Source organism: Mustela erminea, chromosome 4 (assembly GCF_009829155.1).
Source record: "Mustela erminea isolate mMusErm1 chromosome 4, mMusErm1.Pri, whole genome shotgun sequence".
Classification (NCBI taxonomy): Eukaryota; Metazoa; Chordata; class Mammalia; order Carnivora; family Mustelidae; genus Mustela; species Mustela erminea.
The window spans coordinates 101986153-102012046 of record NC_045617.1 but is presented as its reverse complement, the minus strand read 5'-3'; the positions used below and the strand labels follow the sequence as shown (position 1 = coordinate 102012046).

Sequence of the window (25894 nt, the reverse complement as noted above, 5' to 3'; positions counted from 1 at the left end):
GACTTGACTTTCTCTGCTCCCTTGCAACATTCACCGCATTCCCAGAATGCATAAGGCATTGAGTTTAGCGAGAGGGACTGGACATGGAGGCTTACACCCTTGCAGTGGAGAGAGACAGCGAAAAGATAAAGAAGCAAAAGCTAAATCACAGAGTTCTAAAAAAGGCAAGCAATAGTGGCGGTATTTAGAATATAATCTCTTCTAAACCAATCAGGTAGAAAACTGGGAGTTACCAAGAGAAACTCTTCAGACTCTTTCCTACTCCATCCCACCCGATCAAGGAAGGCAAGAATGGTCCCTTGCCCTTTCTGGCCCTCTGTCTCTCTTTCCTGCCAGCCGCTGGAAAGGAAGCCAAGTTTCCTATGTCAGAAGACATACTCTCTTAGGAAAGCAGTTAATATATTGAGCATCTAAAATTGGCCCACATTATCTGGATAGAATTCTTATGGTCTGTCTTCTTTTATAGTGAAGAATGGAATTGAGAATGATTCTCTTCTTTTGGCCATTAATGAAAACTTTGGTCTTTACCATGTGTAGATAAAGCTTTGGTCTTTACCATGTGTAGATAAAGCTTCGAAAACAGGAAAAAAAATGAAAGTTTTTGTATTTGGTGATGCAAAGAAATGAATACTCTTCCATTACGTGTGGATACTGCGTATAAGTATTTATAATGAATGATTTGGCCCCACTAAAAAGGACATGTTCACTTGTTTGTTCCATAATGTGGCAGCCAAGAAAATTAATGGAGCTTAAGTTGGAAGGACAGAAGCTCTTAGAAAAATGCTTTAAAGCTAATTAAACACAGCTTATAGCAGCTGGTTGATGACTCATCCCTGTAAGCAGATTGGTAAATATGAACACTAATGCCTGGAATGCAAATTGAGGACAAAGACTGTATTTCCTTGGGAAAGGGTTATATTGTCTAAAGTACTATTACATTCTAATGGCTACACTTTGAATTTTAGTATTGGTCATTCCTAGTAGGAATTTAGCCCCAAAGGTGATTTATTTTCGAAGTGGCGAATTACATAAAACTAACTTCCATCCAGGTGACTGTAGACTCCTTTCTAACACATGCTGGACTTACTATGATTGGTTTCAAGCCTGTAATGCTCTGTTGATGGATCATATAATCTTGTCACTAACTCAGCAAACATTTACAGAGTGTCCACATTCTGTCAGACATGATCCTACTCCAGGAGAATGTGGAGATTAATTTATCACGGCCATGTCCTGAAGCAGTCACACAAGCCAGGAGATGACAGCATAGTAGAAATGTTAGGTAGGCACAGGGGGTCTTGGAGAAGATGTGTATAACACTAAATGCACTCGGGACTATCACTGAGCCTGATTCATTCTTCTTTTCTTCTCAGTAATAGCCTTATTGAACTATAGTATACTGTATGGTTCACTTGTTTAAAGTGTATAGAGATACTTTTCTAAACAAGGTACTCTCTTGGCCAGATTCTGGAAGATAAATCGGAGTTGGCTGGTTGTCTGGCCTGGCAAGGCAGGAACCTGGAGTATGTTCCCAAATGTCGAAGTAAAAACAAAGTCATGATATTTTAGAAAAAGCTGACTCGAGTTCAGGCTGCTTAAGAGACACAGAAGGAATGGGGTAGAAATATGCGATGAAGTTGTGGGTGTAGATAGCAGCCGGTCTGTGCCGCTCGAAATTAAATCCAAGAATAGTGGGACCTTTTCAAAGGTTGCAATTAGATGAGTGAGTTGATCAGATTCAGAAAGTTGGAAAAAGATCACTCTGATTGTAGAATAGAAAATGGATAAAGGTGAGCCAAGGTAGAGGACAGAGCCTGGCAGAGTTCTAGCTGAGTTCTGCCCCCTACAGTTGCAACCAGGATAGGACCGATGGGAGAGGGGGCAGGGCGAGTGGGACTGATCTGAAATGAACTGAAGCAGGACCAGCAGAGCTTGAGGATTGTTTGGATGTGGCACTTAAGATGAAAAAGGTTGATTTTCGAAGTCCTACTGCATGGACGATGACACAGACAACCAGGCAATAAACAGGAAAGAGAGTAAGAAGCATTAGTTTGGCCTGGGGAGGTGATCCTAAGGTATTTTCAAATGGAACCTATCTAGATAATAACAGAAGCATTTAAATAGGCGGCCTATGCTTTGGGTAATGAACAAAGGATAGACACAGCTAATGAAATTCTAATAAGAAATAGTGGGTCAGATTCTAAGGACATTTTAGCATTTTGCGAATACTGTGGGTAGTAGGTTGAAAAATACTACCCTCCCCCACACTAGGTCATTAGACCCTAATGCCTGCAACCTGTAAATGTTATCTCATATGAATAAAGGATCTTTGCAGATGTGATTATGATATTGTGATGAAGAAATTATTCTGGGTTATCTGAAGAGGGGGGCTGATCCCAGTTGAAAGGCCCTAAGAGCTGAACTGAAGTTTCTCAGAGGCATCCCTGAGAACATGGCGGCTGCTACTGGAGCAACATGGCCCCAAGTCAAGGAATGCTGGCAGCTCCAAGATGGGAGACAGGGAATGGATTCTCCCCTAGAGTTTCTGTGGGGAGTGCAGTGCTATCAAGACCCGGACTTCAGACTTCTAGCCTCCAGAACCTTGAGAAAATAAAATGGCATTGTTTTAAACAACCAGGTTTGTGGTGAAATTTTTTTTTGACAACTGTCACAGGAAACTAGTACACTGAGGCTTTAATCTAGTGATATTTTATTTAGCAATGGACCCATGTAAAAAGGCCATGGAAGCATATACTGATATCTCGCAAACACTAGGCAGCACCTGTATTGATTAAACATATTTGGGATTAAAGCAAGTCAGCAAGTTTAAGTGACAATTTGGTTAAAAGAAAGGCTCTTCAGCCACCCCTATTTTCTGATTCATAAATTTTGTTAACCTCTCCTGTGTTTTTAAAAACTTACTTCATCCACTTCTTATTTTTCTGCATTTTTGCATCATTCTGCTTAGTAAATTTTAGCCCCTATGTCTTCTCTGTAGTCTTCATTGTCTTGCAAAGTTGGAACAGATTTAATATCTGTTACTAAATATATTATGTATATAAACTGTATAAAATGTATACATACCTAAGCATAGTTTAAAATGAGATACTTTATAAATGTGTCTGTATAATAAATAATCTACATGGTAAACATATGGTTTAACCCTGTTTTGGATCACTTTGCTTATTTTTTCTCCAGGGTGGTTTTTGATGTCTGTTATGATCCATTTTTGCTTATCAGTACTTTATTTTCTTCCCTAAGTGTACCATTGTTTTGTAATCCATCATAAAACAAACAAACAAACAAGGGGGTGGATTTGGAGTGTTTTATAGTGTTTCTTTTTTTTAAAAAAGATCTTAAGCTTGTCAGACTACATTTTCAGGTTTGTACTAAGGGATAAAGAACAGTCTGATCGCTTCAAAGAATCCTTAGTTGTTGGAAGTGTGTTTTCTGAACTTCTCACCAATAACTTTGCTTTTATCTTGGGCAGTTGAGGCAGGTGGGGTGACAGGGCAGCTGCACACTAGAATTCACCAGCAGTTGAAAAATGAAAACTGGGGCGCCTGGGTGGCTCAGTGGGTTAAGCCGCTGCCTTCGGCTCAGGTCATGATCTCAGGGTCCTGGGATCGAGTCCCGCATCTGGCTCTCTGCTCAGCGGGGAGTCGGCTTCCTCCTCTCTCTCTCTCTCTCTCTCTGCCTGCCTCTCTGCCTACTTGTGATCTCTCTCTGTCAAATAAATAAATGAAATCTTTAAAAAAAAAAGAAAAACGAAAACTGGAACATTCATGTCTGACCAAATGAGTTTGTAGATCAAATTATGTTGACCCACTACTTCGCCATAACCAGTTGTTGCTGGCCAAACTATCTGCAGTTTCCATGTTTTCACTGCTTCTTTGTCATAGCTGTACTTGTCCTGGTGCTCAATCCTGATGACCTGCTGTATCTAGTGCTAAACTTTTGCTCAGTCTGAGCCATTTGCTCGCTAGTTCTCTCCTGATCGACCAGCCCCAGGTGGCTCAGAGCAAAGATGGGTAGGCAGCAGCTGGATTCCACTACTTGAGCCAAGATTCCTGGAGCTCCATGAGGATGAGAGAAAGGATGACACATTTCCTGGACCTATGGAGGTGAGCATGTGTTTCTTAAATAAGAGAAAATGTCTGTTGTATCATTTTTATAGGGGTGAAGATGTGGGGGTCACTGTACTGTATTTGAGGACATTGGCTCATAGAGGTTTTAGTTTCCTTTCTTCATGTCTTTCGAATTCTTGCTAAACCACATGTGGTGCTTGTGTCTGTGGTGTAATGTTAGCTGGTGAACTGGTCCAAGTCATCATGTTCTTAAGAGACAAGTAGGTCTTTTGTTTCATCAACTTCTCTCTGGGCTGTTTGACATGTCATTTTTATGCTTATAAAGCCAAAGATATCCATAAAATTCTTGGGAAAATTTCATGTTGAAAGGCTATGGTGGTTTCCCATGAAGTATAATTCACTTCATTATCTTCATAATGTGGTGAGATCTTTATTTACCTACTTGATTATATTTTTTATTTATATCAAGAAGAAAGGTTAAAAGGGGAAAAACCTGAATTCTATTATTTTTCCTATTTGATTTGGAACTGAACGGCAAGCTTTTTGTACAGGTCTTCTGTACAGATTTGTAACATTTTTTCCCCCCACTCCTCTTTCAGGCATGAAAAGTGGCACATCCTTGGTATGTGTTGAGTGGAACAACCTTAACCTGATGTCTCCTAAGAATTTCCCATGGCATTTCTCAGTGTGAAAGCAACTCACATCAAACAACTTAGAATGTTTGAAACACTTGTATTTATTATTTAAATTCCAGGGTTATGTTTTAAAACCTGATTGAGAGTCATCCTTAGAATACATTTTGAAATAGGTTTTATCTAAATCAAATTATGTACACATCTGATTTGTCTGCAGGAGTGACTGAATTTGTAAGCAATGTGTGCAACACTTTGGTCTCCCCAAATAGGGCTTTTGGTTTTGTAATGACTATGAAACTATTGTATCTTTTTCTTTACACATGAAAAGCAAATGTTGGCCCATTATGTGTATAAGTTAGTTAATAAAATCCCACCAGATTTAAGAAAGCATCTGTTTAATTCTTTCCTTACAAACGATTTCGCTGGCATAGTAGACAAGACCACCATCAAACACCTTTATCACATCGTAGATTTTAAATTTAGAGGCTCTGTGTCTATGGTACTGATCATTTTTCTTATTGTTCTGAAGAAATCTCTTAAATATGTTCATTGTAAAGTTTTGGATAAGCATCAAAATGTACTTATTTCCATTTTTCTCATTTATTCATTCCTTATAATTCAAAAAAGGCTTTCTTGAACTCTGAAATGACAAGAGCGATGAATGTAATTGAACTTTGAAATGCTGCATGATTAGTTCTCAGAATGGGTAGCACGACCTGTGGGTAAAGAGAATCTCATGTTGCTTATAGAGGCTCAGTATTCTCATTGACATATGGATTGATTACATCCACCTCAGTTTTGAAGAGAAGGGGTGAGAGGAAACACCATCTATACAGGATATTTAGATTTCAGAGATTTCAAGACTTTGACTTTCAAATTATGTTCGTTAGTCATACAGAGGCTGGGGTTGTTTTGTGTACTTTTTATCTTTGTTGTAAGGTATCATATGATCATTTTGAATTAGTCCAAATACATTCTCCATTTTCAGAGCATGAAAATATGGAATTCACAGTGTTATTCAAGACAAGGCATATTTATATGATCCATAAAAATGCTATTTTAGTAGATGAAATGAGAATGTTTTTCATTCGTTCTATTTTCTTAAGTGTGGAAACTAATATATTTTTTATGTGATCTGGAGTGTACACTTTGGTAACGAGATTTTTTCATTCTGATGAGCTCTTTTTTTGTTGTTGTCTTTAAAAAATATTTCCAAGATGCTTGAGTGTGGTTACCACATTGAACATTAGACAAATGTTTTATGCCTCTGAGAACATCAGAAAATCATTTATGTTCTCCGTATGTTAGGGTGTGTTACAGATGGGTACATACAGATGGGTAATATCTGAGAAAGAGCACTTGAAAATATTTGTTTATACCAATATGCATTTTTATTTTTGATAATCAGGTAAATACCTAATAGGTAATTGTCAATAGTGTCAGATGGTTTATAAAAATGACTTGTAATTTTGAATACTGAACTGTTATTTGAAACAAATATACTTTAAGTCATAGCTGCTTTGCTGTTTTAATTTTGGTTTCTTTAAAAGATTGTGGCTTTGAAACTCTTTCGGCATAGATTCACACTTCTGAGTTTGTAGGGGAAAAAAGTACGTTTTTAACGAAAGAGTTTATTAATCATGAGTAGACTAGTATCGAGAATGTTCTAGAAGTCATGTATGACTCTAATGGTTCACAATGAATTTAATCTACTGGAAATGATCAAGTGAGATTGGCATATAACTTTCTTTTAATAATTTTATTAGAAGATAGGGCCTTGGTATTTTCAATGAAGATCTCTTTCTTGCAAGTGAAGTATAGTGATTTGATGAACTAATACTAAAATAAGGGCAAAGGAATTTTATGATGTCTGCATAAAAAGAGTGCACTTACTTGATGGATTTAGTGAAGTATGAAAAACTTAAGAACAATGCATTTTAAGAATGGAATTACTAATGAGACAAAAGGAGAAACTACCATGAGAGAGTTTTAGGATTATTGCAGATTCTTACTGAGATGTGGAGTCAGGTGCTAATATTTGCCAAGCAATCCTAGAACATATGATATTGTACCAGGTGGTTTTAGATAGAGTAGTTTCTCTGCAGTTAGAAGAAATAGAACATTTACTCAATAAACATATTGTTCAAAGGTTTATTTAAAAAACCTATGGTAGGTCGAAATTCTTAAATGCCATCAAAGTGAAGTTAATCATGAGAAGCTGAGTATTAAGACTTTTGGTGAAGGGTTAAAAATTGGTGGGGAAATGATCTATAGTTGTTTTTGAGTAAAGAGACTTAAAATGGATTATATGAAAATTTAATTGGTAGATAATCATAAAAACTTCTTGATGACTTTTCTAGCTTAATATCCCAAAGCAAATAATGTTCAAGAGTTAGTTGCTTGGTTGGTTGGTTTACTATATATAGAACAGTGTTTCTCCAACTCTGATCCAGAGTACCTTAACCAGAATCACCAGAGATGGTTATAAAAATTCAGTTTCCTGGTCCATCCCAGTGCTAATGTATCATAATTAGGGCCTAAAGCCCAGGAAACTGTATTTTTAATGGCTGCCCTTATATGTGTCTGATATAAAATTTGATAACCAGTGACATAGAGACTACGATACAGGTTGATCAAAATAGAGGAATATGAAGGTAGGAAAAAGACAAAGTTACCTATTTGAGAACAATTAATTTTAGTGATATTGGTAAGTGAAAATAGAATTATCATCTTATTAGCTACCTTATTCTTTAAGACTGTATGTGCTTTAGTATCTTTCTCTGTCTAAATAAACTTCAATATTGCCATGAATGATAAAAAATTATATTTCCAAATAGAGGCAATGTTCTTGGTGTATTTGAAATACTGTATTATTTTTTGACAAGATTTTGGAAGCAAACCTATTGTGGAAAACAAAGGTGCATCTACAGTTGAACAAGACTAAGTTGTTTATATGAAGATTAATAAATCCTCACAAAGATAGGAATTTGGTCACTGAATTTATTCGTTTTGTTACATTTTCATTGAATTTTTTAGGTTATTAGTTTTCCTAGAAATGTACTTTGAAAATATATATAGTACTTTTTAAATCAATTTTTAGATCTGACCTATTACCATTTTTATTTTAGAAATAAAATTATTATTTTCCTTCTGTTACAGGGAAATGTATGGCAAATCTTGTCAAATGCCAAATTCCTGGCTATTTTATCAAAGAAATTGGTTCTTAAACACAGTATTGTTCTTCTCTAGATGGAAAGACTGATGCCTTTGTCTAACAGTATATCCTTAGCAATGTGTAAAGAATTATCTGTGAGAATAACCTACCAAGGCATGAAAACTAAGCAAAACCCTCTGAGGTCACAACTGTGAGGTTGCAGTATATTTCTTTCTTGATTTAGGGGTGTGTGTGTGTGTTTAAGATTTCGTTATTTATTTTAGAGAGAGAATGGGGGGAAGGACAGAGGGAGAGACCGAGAGAGACTCTCAAGCAGACTCCCTGCTGAGCTGGGAGCCTGATGTGGGGCTTGATCTCTCAACCCTGAGATCAAGACCTCAGTCAAAATCAAGAGTCAGATGCTTAATGAGCCATCCAGGCACCCCTTAGGGTTGTTTTATTTTTTTAGTGAAATAATAGCCACAACCATTAATATCTTTACTTTTTTTATTTTGAAAGACAGGTATTTAGCAGTAGTTTCTTGAATGACTAAAATGTGGGGAGAAAAATCTTAAGATTTTTTTTCTGAGAAATTTTTGAAATCTAAAATTACATGGGCCAACTTTTTAATGTATTATTTATGTACATCTTAATTATATTTTATTATATTACTTCATGTATTCATTTATTATACATTTTATTTAACTTCTCTCAAATTCACAAAAGTAGAAGTTGTGCTATAAATTTCAAAATCTGACTTCATTTACCTGAATCCCAATCCCATCCCTAGAGATAATAATTATTCATTTAATAAGATTCTTTCCAAACATATTCTTGAATATACAAATACATAAACAGAACACATACAGATTTTTAAAGTAAAAAGTCTTGTCCATTGAAATTTTATTTAACTTTATAGTATTATATATGTTTTACCATATCTGGTTATAAGAAAGAATATAACCTCTATCTCATTTCATTTTATTTATTTATGGATATATTTCATCTAACTTCCCTTATTGATGTTACATATATTTCCATGTATTATGCAATATTTGGAGGGAAGGATGTTTTCCTCTAAGTGAAATTACTGCTTCAGAATCCAGCTTATGCTTTATTCCTGATTTTAAACAAAAATGTCTAGTGTTTCACCAACTATGTTTACAGTTGGTTTCTGATGGATTCAGATTCAGGCTTACAAAGTTCTAGACTTAGAATCATATGACTTTTTAATATTGCCTGATAAATTCTGCAAAATGCATTTTTAGTATTTTTTGAGATGACTCTGTATAGTTCCTCCTCTAAACTGTTAATAACTTGTATGAACATATTATATGGGTATATTTCTTAACATTGAACACTGATTGCACCCTGAAGCAAGTCCTCTTAATCATGCTTTACTGTTCTAATGCACAGCAGTATTTGATTTACTAACATTATGGTAAAGCCATTTGCATTTGTGTTGACAAATTAGATTAGTTTATAAATTTCATTTTAGGTATTATTCTTGACTGGATTTTTTATTAGGGTTATCATGGCCTCATAATGTGAATTTAAATCATCTCTATCTTTAATGCGCTAGAGATGTTTAAATAACAAAGAACTATCTGGTCCTGGGATATTAGGTAATATTTCTGTGGTAGGCAAAATAATTATTCCTCTCTTGCCCTGTAAGAGATCCACATCCTAGTTCCCAGAATATCAACTATTTACCTCACAATGTAAAGGGACTTGGCAGATGTGCTTAAAATTATTGACCTTGATGGGGAGCCTGGTGGCTCAGTTGTTAAGCATCTGCCTTAGGTTTAGGTCACAATCCCAGGATCTTGGGATAGAGGCCCCCCCACCATCAAGCTCTCTGTTCCACAGGAAGCCTGCTTCTCTTTCTCCCACTCCCCCTGCTTGTGTTTCCTCTCCAGCTGTGTCTCTCGCTATTAAATAAATACATAAAATCTTCTTTAAAAATTTTTAAAAAGATTTCTTTATCCCCCTAATATATTTCTTGTGCATGATCTCACTTGTTAATGTAGAGGGACAGGTTATTTTCTGGATTCCTGGGTTCACCACAGAAATATTACCTAATATCCAAGGACCAGATAGTTCTTTGTTATTTAGACATCTCTAGGGCATTAAAGATGGAGATGATTTAAATTCACATTATGAGGCCATGATACCATGATGTCCCATGATGTGGTGGTGCGAGACCATCCGTGGTTGAAATCTTGTCCTCCCCTCCTCTTTTGGGTTTTCAGGTATGTTATTTTAATTTGCTAAACATTTGTCTTTTTTTGTTTTGTCCTGAAAAAGATACTTTGACAACAGCAAAATTGTTTAGAGTATCTTTTTGGCCTTTAAAAAATGTTGAAATGCTTTTAGATGCTGAAGAGAAATGCCAGTAACTTGAGGCAACTTTATAAGGGCTTGCAGGTAGCTTTTCCTTTTGATGCCATCCCTGATCTCTCTCTGTAACTTATTATGTCAAACTGGTGACATTTTCTATTGTGTATAAACATAAGTAGCACAGAAATATTTACCAAAGTATTTTCTTTTTTTTTAAAAAAGATTTTATTTATTTATTTGACAGAGATCACAAGTAGGCAGAGAGGCAGGCAGAGAGAGAGAGAGAGAGGGAAGCAGGCTCCCTGCTGAGCAGAGAGCCCGATGTGGGACTCGATCCCAGGACCCTGAGATCATGACCTGAGCCGAAGGCAGCGGCTTAACCCACTGAGCCACCCAGGCGCCCTACCAAAGTATTTTCTATTGAAATTACTTACCTTTGTGTACTTTGGGGTCCAGTCCCATGTGAGTCCTGATCTGTAGCCTAGGGAAGAAGAAATTCATACCGTGTTACTCAGATTACCTTTTTTTCCCCCTTAAAGATTAAAGGGAGTAGTAAAACTGTGTTAAAGTATTAAAGGGAATAGTAAAGCTGGGGATTTCCTTAATATGGGTTTATTGCAAATACTTATATATTGGTTTGTTTAGGTTTGGCAGCTGTGGTTGTGAGTTACTTCTCTTTAGCGTTCTCTTACCACAGCGTAATCTTTATACATCATTCATAATGAGCTGTCAGTTAGTGTGGAATTTTAAAAAAGAATTGAAAAACATCATGGGGTTCAACTGAAAGTACATTTGAAACTTTTGGTTATATTTTCCTGAAAGAATTGTGATGGAATACATGTGAATGTTTAAAAAGCAAAAATCATTGTAGTTAAAGTTAGCCAAATAGGAAAAAACAAAGGTAGTGGATGAGGGCACTGCCAATATGGTGCCGCCTAGTGGGAAGCCTTAGATTGCTGGAGTCCTCTTGGGTGCAAGGGGATGCTTTGGAAACAAGGGTAGAGAGATGCAAGCTAGAAAGACCCACTCCCCCCCACCAAAAAAAAAAAAAAAAAGACATCCTTAAAACGGAGGAGGAGGACACATTTTGAGATGGGTGGGGGGAATTGACTTCATCTATTTCACAACTTTCAAAGGTCAGGGAGGAGCTGTGAAAAGACAGTCATGAAAATTTGTTCATTAAAGTGCCAGCACTGAGCTAAGCACTTGTGAGAGTTAATTGATATAATGTACCAACTCTCTGAGGTAGATTTTCTTATTTTGCCCCGTATAAAATGGAGATACTGAGATTCCACAGTTTAAATAACAGGCTTGGAGTCCATCAGCCCCTGGATAATGAGATGGCTGACTTCACTGTCTAAACCTGTAACTGCTTCCATTGGGCTTTTATTAATAATCACTATAATAACAGTTGTAATTTTTGTAGCTAATAAGAACAGTACTTCCAACCTAGAGGTGCTTTTTCTTCATGAATCTTTAGGAACAAAGAAATCACTGCTTGATACAATAGAAAACGTAACATTCTTCTGATATTTTGATAACTGTATATTAAATATCTATACCACTGTATGGAAAGGTTAAAAATTTTGATATAAAAATACCATTAATGGGTTAGATTTGTTTTTAGTACATTGAAAATAGTGCATTACATACAGGCAGATTGGCTCCAAGATGCTCTGATTTCAGAGATAAGATAACTGAATTCTTTGGACATGAGAAAGTAACAAGTGATATTTTTTGTGTATTCTAAGTAATGTATCATGGGCACATTTCCTTCATTGCAAAGTGGACTTTAGGAAATAGAGGCCAAACCCTTTATACCAAATTATGTATTTCTATTCTTAATGACTTTTTGTTACACATCAATGGTTTAATGGTTACGGAGAAAATTCTAGAACATTTTTATGTCAACATTTTTTTACCACAACATTATGCAGGATTTTCCAGTTGACTTTCTGCTCTTTCTCAAACCCAAACTGAAATCACAGAAGTGGGGGAAATATACCCCTTTACTCTTACCAGATAAAATGCTTGTTTCTTTCTTTATTTGCACATTCTCACAGTTGACTGAATCCAAAACTACACAGGCCAAAAGTGAAATATAAAATAGTTTGCTTGGAAAACATTTGCTGTATGAAGTAATTGTCACTAAATACTTTGGATCGACAAACTGGTAAATTTCAAATGGTTTTGAATAATACTTCTGCTAGTGTAAAATTGGCAAAGTTTAGTGAATTTCAATAAATGGGAGCCCAGAAAAATAAAATCTAGCAGAATTTTATTAACTAATATAGCTCTGACTGACTTCAGTTCTGGTTAATTTCTTTCTCAACAGTCTTTTATTCCATGCATACCCATGGTAATCATGTTAGTTTTGCCAAGAATTGCTTTTATAAATCAGTTTTACATCTTCTTTTTAAATATAATGTAGTTTTATATATTTCTATTTATATTTATAAAATAATCAATAGCTCTTGGCATAATTAGACATAGAATATATGAATTCATATCTCTGAAATACATTTTCATGTTTTACTAACATGTTAAGATGATAAGAAGAGGAATCTTTTCTTTTTTTCAAATCTGAAATTTCCCCCAAACACTCTCAATATCTGATAGGCTGAAATAAGATTTGGGCTATGTCCTAATATAGACCAAGCTCAGTATTATAATTATTTAAATAATAAGACATCAGATCAGATCCAGGGAGTGAACTGTGGAGGCTCTCAAGGGCTTCTGGGAGGTGGATGTCAGGGTGCCTGGGCATAACTCCATTTGCCCCCACAGTGAAGACACTGCCTATCTGACACTGGAATTGGCTTCAGAAACAGAAGTAGAGGCAGTATGTCTGTTAACTGGTTTGTACTAATGTCACATTGTGTGAGGGCGTAGAGACTTGAATCGTGATGAAACTCTAAGCAACAAAAGACAGAATGCAGTAAGAAATCAAGCTTCTCAGGTCTGATGGTATCATGGGCAACTGTTTGACCCCGATTAGAGATTCTTGGACCCAAGGGACACTGCATGCCCACAGCAGTGTCTAGTGTCCACTAGTGTCCAGTGTCTAGCACCACTTTCAGCGTAGAACAATGTATGTCTGTCTTGTATCTGCTAAGATTTTACAGGCAGGTTTTATTTAAATTTCGGACTTAACGTAGACCTTTAGTGAGTTTGTGTATATGTGTGTTTGAATGGGAGCTGATTACAGATGGTTTCATGCCAAGTTATGGTCTATGAATTGGAGGGCTTTATTTGGAACATTATTGATCTTAATTGATTGCACTGAGAATATGCATTTTCTGCCTTGGAAGGATACAATTTATATCATTCTGTGTTCTTTCTATGTAGAACTCAGTTATTTTAATTTTCTGTATGTCTTAAAGAAAACTATGGTATGTTTTATAATGTTACTTTAAAATTTACATGGTTTTTTATTATTTTCTAATTCATATGTTTTTGAAAGCTTGTGTTTTCAACTAGACTACAATCCCTCCGTTGATAGTCGTTGCTCACACACAAACTTTGTTCTCTGCAAAGGGTGTAGTGCCATGGCAAAATGAATGGAGCCAAATAAAATCAACATGAAATCCAATTTATGATTCAAGTTCAGATTTTAAAACCAGAACTATATGCATGTGTCTTGCATTATAATTGTGGCTAACACATTGACCAGTATCGTGTTAATAAAGTCAAGATGTGAAAATCAAAATAATGGCCTACTCTCCCTGTAATAGAAGATAACTTGATCTCATTGTCAGTGGCCTCTCTACCACCTGCCTTGATTTACTCAGGAGTGCTGCTGTTCTTTGAGTGCCATGATAGTGCAGAGGGCTTTCAAAGAAATACTGATGGGGCCCTGTTTCCTCATCTTTCAAATTTCTCTTTCTGCCATCTGTCTATGTTGCTTATTTCCAATGTTACTTATTTTAACTGAAGTGCCATCGAGAAAGAAGCCAAGAAGAATGAATAAAAAATGAAAATTGATTAGTACCATCACTGTTTGCTTTGGCTGGTAAAAGATTATTTTGGTAAATGCATTGAAGGACCAACAGTAGAACTGCTTGCCCATTAATGAATGTGCTAATGTTATTCTCAAATTTATACAATGAACATTAATATTCTCTGAATCTTGCTGGAGAACTTGTACATCTAGGTTGAACCATGTGAAAGAGTTCTCTCTCCTTCTGTCCTGAAACTGTGACCTGCATATTCTTTGTGGTTTTATCAATAAGGCAATCATTAGGAGAATGATTGTATTTTTAGATGAGGAAATAAGTTCCTGGGTATCTCATGGCTCATTTTGGAGGATATTGGTTAATCTTATTAGTTTTTAATTATGGTTGTGAGGCAGTGGGGCCCTTTGGAATCATATTAAATCTGAACTCCTATGACTTTACAGGTTTTCTTGCATTATTCATTTTAAATAGTAAAGGAATATATTCAAATGAAGCATCCTTCTTATTTTATCACTTATGTTGGTTTGAAAGAAGAACCAGGTTAATATTTAGTAAGTTTTTCTTTTTGGAAGACTGTATTTAAAATTTGAACTATCAGTAGATGTTCATATAATATTGGCTCTCATAAATTTTCTCTTTTCCAAATTGGATTATCAGTAGCAGTGTTATGTTGTAAGTGGATGACAGAAGTTTGAAATTATGCATTATTTACAAGTAAAAAATCCAGTTAGGACTTATTCTTCCTTATGATACAGTCCATACTTTTTAAAATTGAAATTTTACTTTATTACTTTTTAGGGAATGCCAGGATTTCCTGGAAACCAAGGATTAATGGGACAAAAGGTGAGTATTAATGAAACTTGAAAGATTTGGGGCTAGATCTATTTATTAAAAGGGCAAAGCGGTGATGACTTCACATAGAACACATTCTTCCCACTTTCGTAGCAACAGTTAATTGTTCAAATATTATATAATTTCAGAAGCTATTATTTTATCCTTATAAATAGCTTTTGTTTTGTTGTTTTATACAGATGTACTTTCTGTTTTATACATGTGCTTTCTCTTTTTACGTGGTTACTTTTCTAATGCCCTTTGACTATCCTTTTGGGATAATTTTACTACTTCCTGAACTATATCTTTATCAGTTCTTTTTTTTTTTTTAAGAATTTTATTTATTTATTTGACAGACAGAGATCACAAGTAGACAGAGAGGCAGGCAGAGAAAGAGGAAGGGAAGCAGGCTTCCCGCTGAGCAGAGAGCCCGATGTGTGGCTCCATCCCAGAACCCTGGGGTCATGACCTGAGCTGAAGGCAGAGGCTTTAACCCACTGAGCCACACAGGTGCCCCTCTTTATCAGTTCTTATTACACATATCTAGGTAACAAGTTTTCAGATTTTATCTAATCTTAGATATTTTACTCTTGGTTTTGAGGGATCATTTTGTAGGGTATATAGCTCAAGGTTGACGATTATTACACTGAAACACGTTGAGGATTTTCTTCTATTGTCCTCAGGGTTCCCTTATTACTATAAAACATTTGCTCTCATTCTAATTATTGTTCTTTTGTAAGTGATCTGTCCCTTTCTTTGGGATTCTTCTAAGGTATTTTGTCTTTCGTGTTCTAAAACTCATTACTGCGAATCTAGATGTGTATTTCTCTTTATTTACCCTGAGGAGAATTCACTTTCCTTCCTGACTCTATGGAATTATTTCCATTAATTCTGGAAGATATCACTTATTATTTCCAAATTATATCTCTTCCAATCTGTGGAACAAAGATTAAAATTACAGTTAGATGAATTTTATTCCTTCTCATTTTGTCCTCCATGTTTCTGAAGAGCTTCTTATTTTCATATTCTTGATTCTAACATTCTGGTTAAATTTTTTAGATATATTTCCCATTGTACTTATTCTTCTTTTACTGTGTCTGCTCTGTTTTTTAAGCTAGCAATTGATTTAAAACAAAACAATCATACTTTTCATTTCTAAAAGTTCAACTTTTTAATAACATCTTTTTATTCTTTTTTTTTTTTACATCTTTTTATTCTTGATAGCATCTTGTTCCTTACAGTCCTAGTCATCATTCATGATTCCATTCTTTAATATGTAAAGACCTCCTATATTGTTCTAAATTCTCTTTCTAACAGTTCCAATATCTGCAATTTGTTATTTCTGTTAACTCTCAGTCTTGTAGCTTGATGCCTTTTTCTTTCTTGATAAATGTGAGTGCATTGCTTCATGTTAATTGGCGTGAGTTCTGGCAGCCTAATCAGGCCATGGAGAGCTGCCTCCTACTAGTAACCATGGATATCAGGTCAGCCCCCTCTAAGAGTCCTGGGTGTTCATAGGGATTAAGGATTCCCACCCTCTTTCCATGGCTAGTCCACCATTCACTCTCTGATGCACTCTAGATACCTCCAGCCTTCTTGGCTCCTGCATCTCTACCAGCACTCTCTCCCAGAGAATGGTCTTTCCAGGTTTTTGTTCTTGTTGTTAAGAATTCAAAGACTCACTTGGAATACCTAGTTAGACACAATCCAAGAAATTGAAGTATAAATGCTATTATTCTATGTCCTGTATTTTCTTAATTTATGTTTACTATCATGTTTCTTAATCTATGATAAATAAGAAAATTTTTCATGTGACACCCCCCCTCCCCCCCGCCGCCAACTGTTCTCTCACCTCACCAACTCTCTGTGAACTTCCAGGTCTTCATTTGAAACAATGACAGTATCACTCCTGATTTTCTTGTAAAGATATAGGACTTAGTGATTTCACAGACCCTATGCCCAAATCTTTAAGGTGTTTTATTCCTGATTTTTCTATCCTATGTTGCTTCTGGTTTACAGTAGAGAAAGAGAAGGCAGACTGGGCTGATTGGTAGTGGATTTTCATTCCATAATGCTTCAGTAGGGAATTCCTGGAAATGGATTTATAATTCAAAATTTTAAATTTGATCTGTATTTGATTTTTAGGGAGAAACTGGACCTCCAGGACCACTAGGAAAAAAAGGAGCTCCGGGAATTCCTGTATGTTAATGTCATTATTATCAGGGTGTTTGAAATACAGTTTCGAGGTACCAGTTCTTATTTTGGAGTTTATAAAACTTGGGGGTGGGAATTCAACAGTGATATTTGGGGGCTCCACAAATCCATTTGTATGAAAATAATTATATCCATTTTTCTAGAGGATTCCACATTTCTTCCCACCCAAATAAAGATCAAGAATTCATAATGTAGATAAATCAGAAAACAAATATTCTATCTATTCATTAAAAAACTACATACCATAAAAAAGTCTAAAACATAATAATTTTTTTCACTTTTTAAAAAAACTACATATTTTTACACTAATGATGGAGAATATATTCAGAACACATAGTATAGCAAGATCCTAAATTAGTGAAAAAATAATTTTAGGAAGTTTTGAGAGTGGAAGGGACATATGAGTTTGGTATTAGAAATTATGAAAATCCTATTGTATGTGTGCAGGATTGTATAAAAATTGCTAGAAGTGATGTTGATTTTAACCTATGAATCAAATTGCCTATAATAACTTTAAGTAAAATGGTTATCTTTAATGTTTAACAGTTAAAGGCTATATGTCAATTAAAAACACAGATATTTTATTCATTGTTTGGTGAAAGAGTTGGTGAATTTTGCACATAAGAGTAAGAAAGAAAAATATTATGCATGAGATATGAATTTGACTTTAGGGGAGGTTTGAAAGAAGATTCTTTCCTTTAAAATGGAGTAATCTGTCTCCACTATCACTACCACATCATTTGTTCATTGAAATAATATACTTGGTTATTTACCAGGATCTATGTTAGCTAGAGCTTCACTGAACTTTGAGAATATGTACACTTATTATATCTAATATTTCATACATGCTTCAGTGAACCAGTATATTTTACATTTTATAGTTACAACAAAATCCTAAATTAATAGCAAAGCATAGTAGTGATGACATAGAATCTTCAGGATGATCCTACTGAGATAACGTTTTCTGATGATATTAATTGCATAGTTTTTGCTCATCAAGTATTCTTGGCTATGTTTAAGAGAAAGAAATATTTTCAATGTACGTAACGGTATTTAAAGTAGAATCTAAATTAAGTTAGTTCCTTGTTGCTAGAGTAATTATCGTCATATTTTGAATTATATGGTTAGTTACAAATATGACCATTTTGTAACTTGAAGAGAGATTGTTATATTCAGGGAATTTATTAGGTTGTAACTCTTTCAAAATATCGTTTAAGAAAGCAGAAATTGAATGTAAAGTTAACCAGGATGACATCTGTGAAGAAACCTAATTCTTAGCCATCTTGACAAAAGGGAGAAAGTAAGAATGTAGGAAAGAAAACCAACTTTTGTTTATATTTGTCTTTTACTAGCGTTTCAGGAATTTTTGCTATTTGTAAGTTATTTGAGCAACCATGTTAGGAGGGCTTTGCTTTTTTCACTATCCTTTAATTGGATCTCTGTGGGGAACTTTTCCTCATGTTGTATTATTTTCTAGTAGATTAATTATTATGAGAATGTGTGCCTTGGAAATGGGTTTAATATTTTTAAAATAATGTTTTCTAAGTTACTCTCGAAACTTCCACTTAAAAATGTAGGGTTTGATGGGACGTGATGGCTCGCCCGGTCAGCCTGGGACACCAGGATCTAAGGTAAATAAAATGAAATTAATAAGATAGAAAACTTTGTGGAAAATGACCACTTATGTACTCAGTAAAACCTAACTCTACTGATTTTACTTAAAATGTGGTTTTAATTCTATGGATGGTCATTTGTAAGAATGAAATGTTAGACAGAAACTAAACATATAAAAACAGGATGATGTAAAGCGGGTCTGGTTTGAGCTGGAAAGTGTCCAGAATCTCTGACTACTTGACCCCCTCTTCCTCTCTTGTCATCTCAGGGGCACCAAGGACTGTGTAGAGTTGCACGGGGTTTGGTTCCAAACCACACCAATGGAGTGGGTTAGTAGTTAGGATTGAGGATAACTTTTTACCGGTTCCTAAGTCATCGTCTTGATATTTTTATTTGGTAGTATGTATATGGAATTTTTATTGTAAAATGCTTGTCATGAGTTTTATTAGGTGTTTTCTCCTTCAGGACTGTGATCTTTACTTTCATTTTTAAGAAATGTCGGGCGAGCCTGACAAATATGTTTAGAATGTCAGGTTAGGTTATTCTCAAGATAGAACTGAAACTCTGAATACCATGGTTTGACCATATTCTAGGTGATGGAATCCCATGCTAAGAAAACTATTGTGGTTTTTTTTTTTTTCTTGGTTTATTGGAGGCTCAAATCAAGTATGTTCTGGCTAGACTCAGACTGTTCTCAAGTATTTAATGAGTAGAATGTAGGACAACCTTCCAAAATGAAATGATGGAATTCCTGTTTGAAAGAATTAAACCTTTAACTAGACATTGTCCCATGGGAATAGACTCTGGCATACAAAATGAGTGGATGAGGAGATGACTTAATCTATTCTACTTTCAGTTTCAAAACTATTTAGAGAAAGAAATAGGATAAAACATCATGGGAGCCCAGTGATCAGAGAAAAGTAGCTACTGCCCTTCCATCAGTGGTGAACCCTTGTGAATTGTTGGAGTATTGTGTGTCCTACAGTAGTAATTAGTACTGAATTAGTAGTACTGAATTGGTATAAAACCTTTACCAAGTAGATTCTGCATAATTAATTTCTTTCTTTCTTTCTTTCTTTCTTTCTTTCTTTCTTTCTTTCTTTCTTTCTTTCTGATTCATTTATTTGAGATAGAATGAGAGAGAACATGAGCTGGAGTGAGGGGCAGAGTAGGTTCTCATTTGAGCAGGGAGCCTGATTCAGGGCTGGATCCCAGGACCTTGAGATCATGACCTGAGCTGAAGGCAGACGCTTAACCAACTGAGCCACCCAGGTGCCCCTCAAAGTCATTTTCTGAGAAGATACAGAGTAGTTATATACTCCTAAGGAACTGGGGTACAGTGGACTCCCGCCACGGTGTTCTGGATGTTCTAATTCTTAAGAATTCAGCCTAAGATTTCCTCACCTTGTTTTTATCAGCTGCTTCACATCCTTAGCTCACACTGAGCTGGGGGTCTTTAAATCTGCTGGAATTTCCATAAAATGTTTTAGAACGATCCCTTATGGCATCCACCAGTTGAGTAGTTTCTACTGTTAGAGCTGGGAAAGCAGGTGGCTGTTTCCAGGATCAGTTTATTTTTACATGAATTACTGTAAAGTTTGTTTTCTCTCATCCTGTACTTGTGCAATTATTTTGTTAAAAGTTGATTCAGAGTGTTGAAATTATACCTCTTGAACGTAATCGTTTCAGTGAGACACTTCAACTCTTTTCTCATGTAGTATATTAGCTCAGGTGTTCTACACATCTCCAGATAGTAAATATTTCAGTCTTAGAGGGCCCTGTAGCTTCTGTTGCAGCTCCTCAGCTCTGCTATTTTGCAAAAGCAGCCATGGACTGTGTGGGGTTTGCCTGTGTTCTGGCAAAACTTGATTTACGAGACTCCGCACTGGGCTGCATTTAGCCCGTGAGCTATAGTTTACCTAGCTCTATGTTCGTTTCTCTCTGCCTGTTTTTTTTTTTTTTTCTTTTAAAGATTTTATTTATTTATTTGGCAGAGAGAGATCACAAGTAGGCTGAGAGGCAGGTTGAGAGAGAGAGAGAGGAGAAAGCAGGCTCCCTGCCGAGCAGAGAGTCCAGTGTGGGACTCAATCCCAGGACCCTGCGATCCTGACCTGAGCCAAAGGCAGATGCTTAACCCACTGAGCCACCCAGGTGCCCTCTCTGCCTGTTTTGTCAACTGTGATAAGTTTGTGAACTATGCTTTCAATGTCAATTAGTATGAATTTTAGGGTGGGACAAAAAAAAAACTGTATTAAATAGGGCAAGGGTGAGGCTGAAACTCTGTGGTGGATCTTCAGAAAACTTCTAACTTGGTTTATGATACCTTTTTTTTTTTAAGCCATTAAACCATACTAGTTTGCAGTTTTAAAAATTATTATCTAAATGACATTAGGATATGTTAACATAATCAAGTAGCTTGCAGCAAGTTTTGTCACCTTTGTGAATTTCTGTTTAGTCACTTATAGAATTAAAAAAATATATTTATTTATTTATTATTATTATTTTTTTAAAGATTATATTTATTTATTTGACAGAGATATCACAAGTAGGTGGAGAGGCAGGCAGAGAGAAAGAGGAGGAAGCAGGCTCCCTGTTGAGCCCTATGTGGGGCTCAATCCCAGGACCCTGGGATCATGACCTGAGCCGAAGGCAGAGGCTTTAACCCACTGAACCACCCAGGTGCCCCACAAAACTAAAAATTTTAAAGAACCATTGTTCTATGGCTTAATAATGCTGTTATGTGCTGAATGTTTTAATTATGTCCAAGTATCGTGTTCATATGTTTCTCAACATGAGTAACCTAGAAAACTTTTCAAAAGCTGAAAATGAAGTTGGTTACCTTTACTTATTAGTACACCCAGTTCGGCCCTGGCTTTTGTCTGATATTGACTAGATTGGGATTTTAGATATCAAGGTATATTTGAAAACCAGCACTGTCCTTTTTATTTTATTTTTATTTATTTTATTAACATATAATGTATTATTTATTTCAGGGGTATAGGTCTGTGTCATCAGTCTTACACAATTCACCACACTCCCCGTAGCACATACCCTCCCCAATGTCCATCCCATAGCAACCCCATCCCTCTCACCCACTTCCTCTCCAGCAACCCTCTTTTTCTTGAGATTAAGAGTCTTTTATGGTTTGTCTCCCCCTCTGGTTTGGTCTTGTTTCATTTTCTCCTCCCTTCCCCTATGATCCTCTTGTCTTGTTTCTCGAATTCTACATATCAGTGAGATCATATGATAATTGTCTTTGTCTGATTGACTTATTTCACTTAGCATAATACCCTCTAGTTCTGAAAACCAGAACTGTCTTTGCCAGTCACTCCTTATTAGCCAGCAGACGTGCTCTCTCGCTATATGCCTGCTTTATACTTTTATACTTTTATATTCTTTTATACTTTTATATTCTTTGCCCTGTCAAGTTGGTTTTGCCCTCCAAGCTTTTGTTAGAAAGGATGGCACTCAAATTCTGAAAAAGAGCACAAAGTAAACATTTTCTGATTCATATATATGTATTTGTATTCATATATATGTATTCATATATATGTATTTTTTAAAAGCCACTGTACATTTGAAGCTAATTTTCTTTCCTTGCATGCTGAAACTGAGTCATCCCGAGAAAATGAAACTGGGCAAAGATGAAGATTCTGGGTATATGGGATGTTGTTACAATACATGGCTCTCGCGTATGGAGACGCAGCCAATTAGCACTTGTTTCTGAGGTTTCGAGTCTCGTCCCTTACTTGTAGCTGCTAGCTTTAAAACATGCTTTCAGAAAGCTTTATGAATATGAGGATTCATTCTTTCTGAATAAGTAGAGTTAACATACAGAGTGTATGTTTCATACAGTTGGAGACTTGAAAATGTAAAAATTATTTTAAGTTAATTCCCTTAAGTGTCTATATCAGATATATTGTGACTGCGTTTTAAAAAAATTTAATGGTTTGATGCATTGACAGGGAAATAAAGGTGAACCTGGACTACAAGGGATGCCTGGGGCTTCTGGACTAAAGGTAATTATCATTTGAGGCATTTGGAAATATATTCAAAGAATTATAAGTCTCCTTCATTGTTTGTTAAGATTACTGTTTTGCATCCCTTAAGAGAAGTTACATCAAATGAAGGATGATCTATGTAACAGATATAACAAACACGTAAGAAAATGCCTAATGCAAGGTTTCATTTTTTTTTTTTTTTGGATACTTTATCATCGTTTGGATAACAGACATAAAATATCCTCTGGCTTGATTTTTCTGGAAATGGTAGAAGCCACAGGCTAACATGAACCTCCTCTTTGGTCCGGAGAATATCACTGTCTTCCATAACTGAGGGAAAGTGTGTGTGGCTCCCACACAAGTAGTGCTATTCCTCTCTTTGCTGATTGATGGGACTTTAGCGTGGGCTCTCACAGCCCTTTGTATTTTTTTTCCTCCAAACCAAATGGTTGATGTTTATTTCAATAGGATTTTCAATTCTCTTCAAGCCTTTAACAATCTGCAGTAATATTCCATAGCTCAGGAATGGGCGTAGTAAGTAAAGAAGACAAAACTGATTCTACAAAAGAGAGTAGGCTTTAGTTAATGTGGTAGAGTCAGGGACAAAAGGTAAAACTCAAACCAAAAACCATGAAGCAAGTTCAGGATTCCATCCTATATTACTGTAACTTTCAGAAATTCCCTTATGTAAGACTTTTAAGAAATCTTTATTTCATTAAGAGAATAATCTCTATGGGATGATGGAGAGTGGAGGAATTAAGTCATGGAATATTACCTGTACTGGAAATAGCTCAAGAATTTACTTTTAAGACAACAGTATTCCATTTGTATAAGGAAAAAAAACCATAAATATGTATACTATTTGGCTATAAAGATGTTCACCCCAATATTGTTGATAAAAGTAAAAACTATGAAAACGAATGTTTAACAATTGGCATTTTATTAAAAAAAATATGGTAAATCAATACAGTTAAGTACTATTTTGTAATTTAAAATTACATTTTAAAAACAAAACAGCATGTGAAGAACATCATAGTACTAATAGATTTTGTGGTAAAAGACATTCTAAAATGATGCATGCATACTGAGTAAATCTTAGTAACTGAATCGTTTATTGTGTGCTTGTGAGAGGTAGAGAGACGGAGTAATGAGATTGTCAGTGATTTTAGTTCTATTTACTCATCAGTTTTTAACAATAAGTTCTTTAAGGTAGCAATATAAGAATAAGCAGTTTCAAGGAGGAAGGGAAAGTTAGTAAAAAAAAGCAAAAGATACCTATGTTTATTATTGTCACTACCTTACTATCTACTTTATTGTTGAAGCTATAAAGTAAAATAAAAATGATAAATATTTATAAAATTTTAAAACATATGCTATCAGAAGAGTTTAACTAGCAAAGATAGGAAAAATATAAGAAGTTTTATCAGGACTCTGGTAAATTTTTCATTCTTTTGTATCTGAAGTAATAATTATAAATGTCAACTAATTTTGAAACCATGGATTATAAATTGGAGATATAGGTAGAGGAAAACAGTGGTGTTTTTCATAAGCAATAAGTCTGCAATCTTATGTAATTTCTATGTTACCTAGGGAGAACAAGGAGCAGTAGGTCCCCCAGGAGAACCAGGATACCTGGGTTTACCTGGAATTCAAGGAAAAAAGGTACGCATTATTTAGGAGATATAATTGACTTTTAGTCATCTTTTAGCATGTAAGTCTTCCTTTTGTGAAAGCATTATAGCAGGACTGACTATATTTTTAAGGATAAGCTGACTTTTATATTTGGCTTATATATGATCTGACCTACCCCATGTCCATAGCTGTGGTCCCTACATGGGTGTGGTCTCCTAGACGAAGGTCTTGGATGCAGCATGCAGCTCAGAAAAATAATATAATAAATAATAAAATAATAAAAATTTATATTTTTTTGCAGTCAATCCACATGAGTGGATTAAATTCCACAGGAATTTTATAGGAAAAGTCTTCCATGTCAGGCACTTTTACCAAAATGTGAATATAACTCTTATCAAAACTGGGGCAAAAGTCTAAAAAAGGTAAAAATTTGACCATGAAGTTCCTATTTATGAAAGATGATATTACATAGAATTTCATTTAAAATGAATTTGAGTTTAAAATACAAATCAGGTATATTGATAAATGTTTTGGTGAGAGAAGAGAGCAACACTTAAGATTCATATTCTCTCTCTCTTTCTCCTCAAGTAAAGGAACCCTGAAGCTGTATCTATATAAATATTATTTTGGGTGGGATCTTAAGTCACAACTGACTGCTTGTTCATCAAAGAAGCCAATGCCACTGTAAATACACACATTTCAGGCTATAAGTAAATACACTGGCTTTTATTCTGGTAAGGATAGACACTTACATGTCTTCATCTTCACATCCCTTGTTGTTTTAGTTTTTCTACCATTTCATTTTTCTGTTTCTCATGTATTATATACTTGTTCTCTAGGTTATTAGAACCGGTATGATCCTTGACCTTTTTGTTCCACTGAGTAGCTGGTAACACTTGTGGAGACAGGAATGACCCTCATAGCAGCAATGAAGTATTAGAAACTTAGTGCACATGAAGTAAACCTGTGAATATATGTTTGGAATTGGAGAAATTTCTTGTGCAAAAGTTGCCCCCCACCTTTTAAAAGATTTTATGTATTTATTTGACAGAGATCACAAGTAGGCAGAGAAGCAGGCAGAGAGAGAGGAGGTAGCAGGCTCCCTGCTGAGCAGACAGCCCCGATGTGGGGCTTGATCCCTGGACCTTGGGGTCATGACCTGAGCCAAAGGCAGAGGCTTTAAACCCACTGAGCCACCCAGGTGCCCCAAAAGTTGCACTTTTAAAGATCACCTATATATTATTTGCTGTAAACACAAAACTCTCTGTGTTTAGAGAGCATGGTAAGGCAGAAAAGAAATTTGGAAACAGTGTCCAAGTTCATTTCAGGGCAAGTGCTTATCTTCCTTGATTTGCAGATTCATTATAGTCATTCATATTCATATTCAGGTCCTTGTAAGAACCAGAGCATTAAAGGAGTTGGTCAGGAA

The 25894-nt window shown here is 35.5% G+C and overlaps 1 protein-coding gene across 4 annotated transcripts in view; it reads left to right on the top strand.

Annotated features, from left to right (window-relative positions):
- Positions 1 to 25894, top strand: part of COL21A1 (collagen type XXI alpha 1 chain) — a 280569-nt gene that overhangs the window by 242807 nt on the left and 11868 nt on the right. For all 4 annotated transcript variants that reach the window (XM_032340301.1, XM_032340302.1, XM_032340300.1 and 1 more), the window contains 5 exons: positions 14972 to 15016; positions 17150 to 17203; positions 18796 to 18849; positions 22798 to 22851; positions 24424 to 24495. In XM_032340301.1, the coding sequence (XP_032196192.1) occupies positions 14972 to 15016; positions 17150 to 17203; positions 18796 to 18849; positions 22798 to 22851; positions 24424 to 24495 (279 nt within the window). The remainder of the gene's footprint in view (positions 1 to 14971; positions 15017 to 17149; positions 17204 to 18795; positions 18850 to 22797; positions 22852 to 24423; positions 24496 to 25894) is intronic.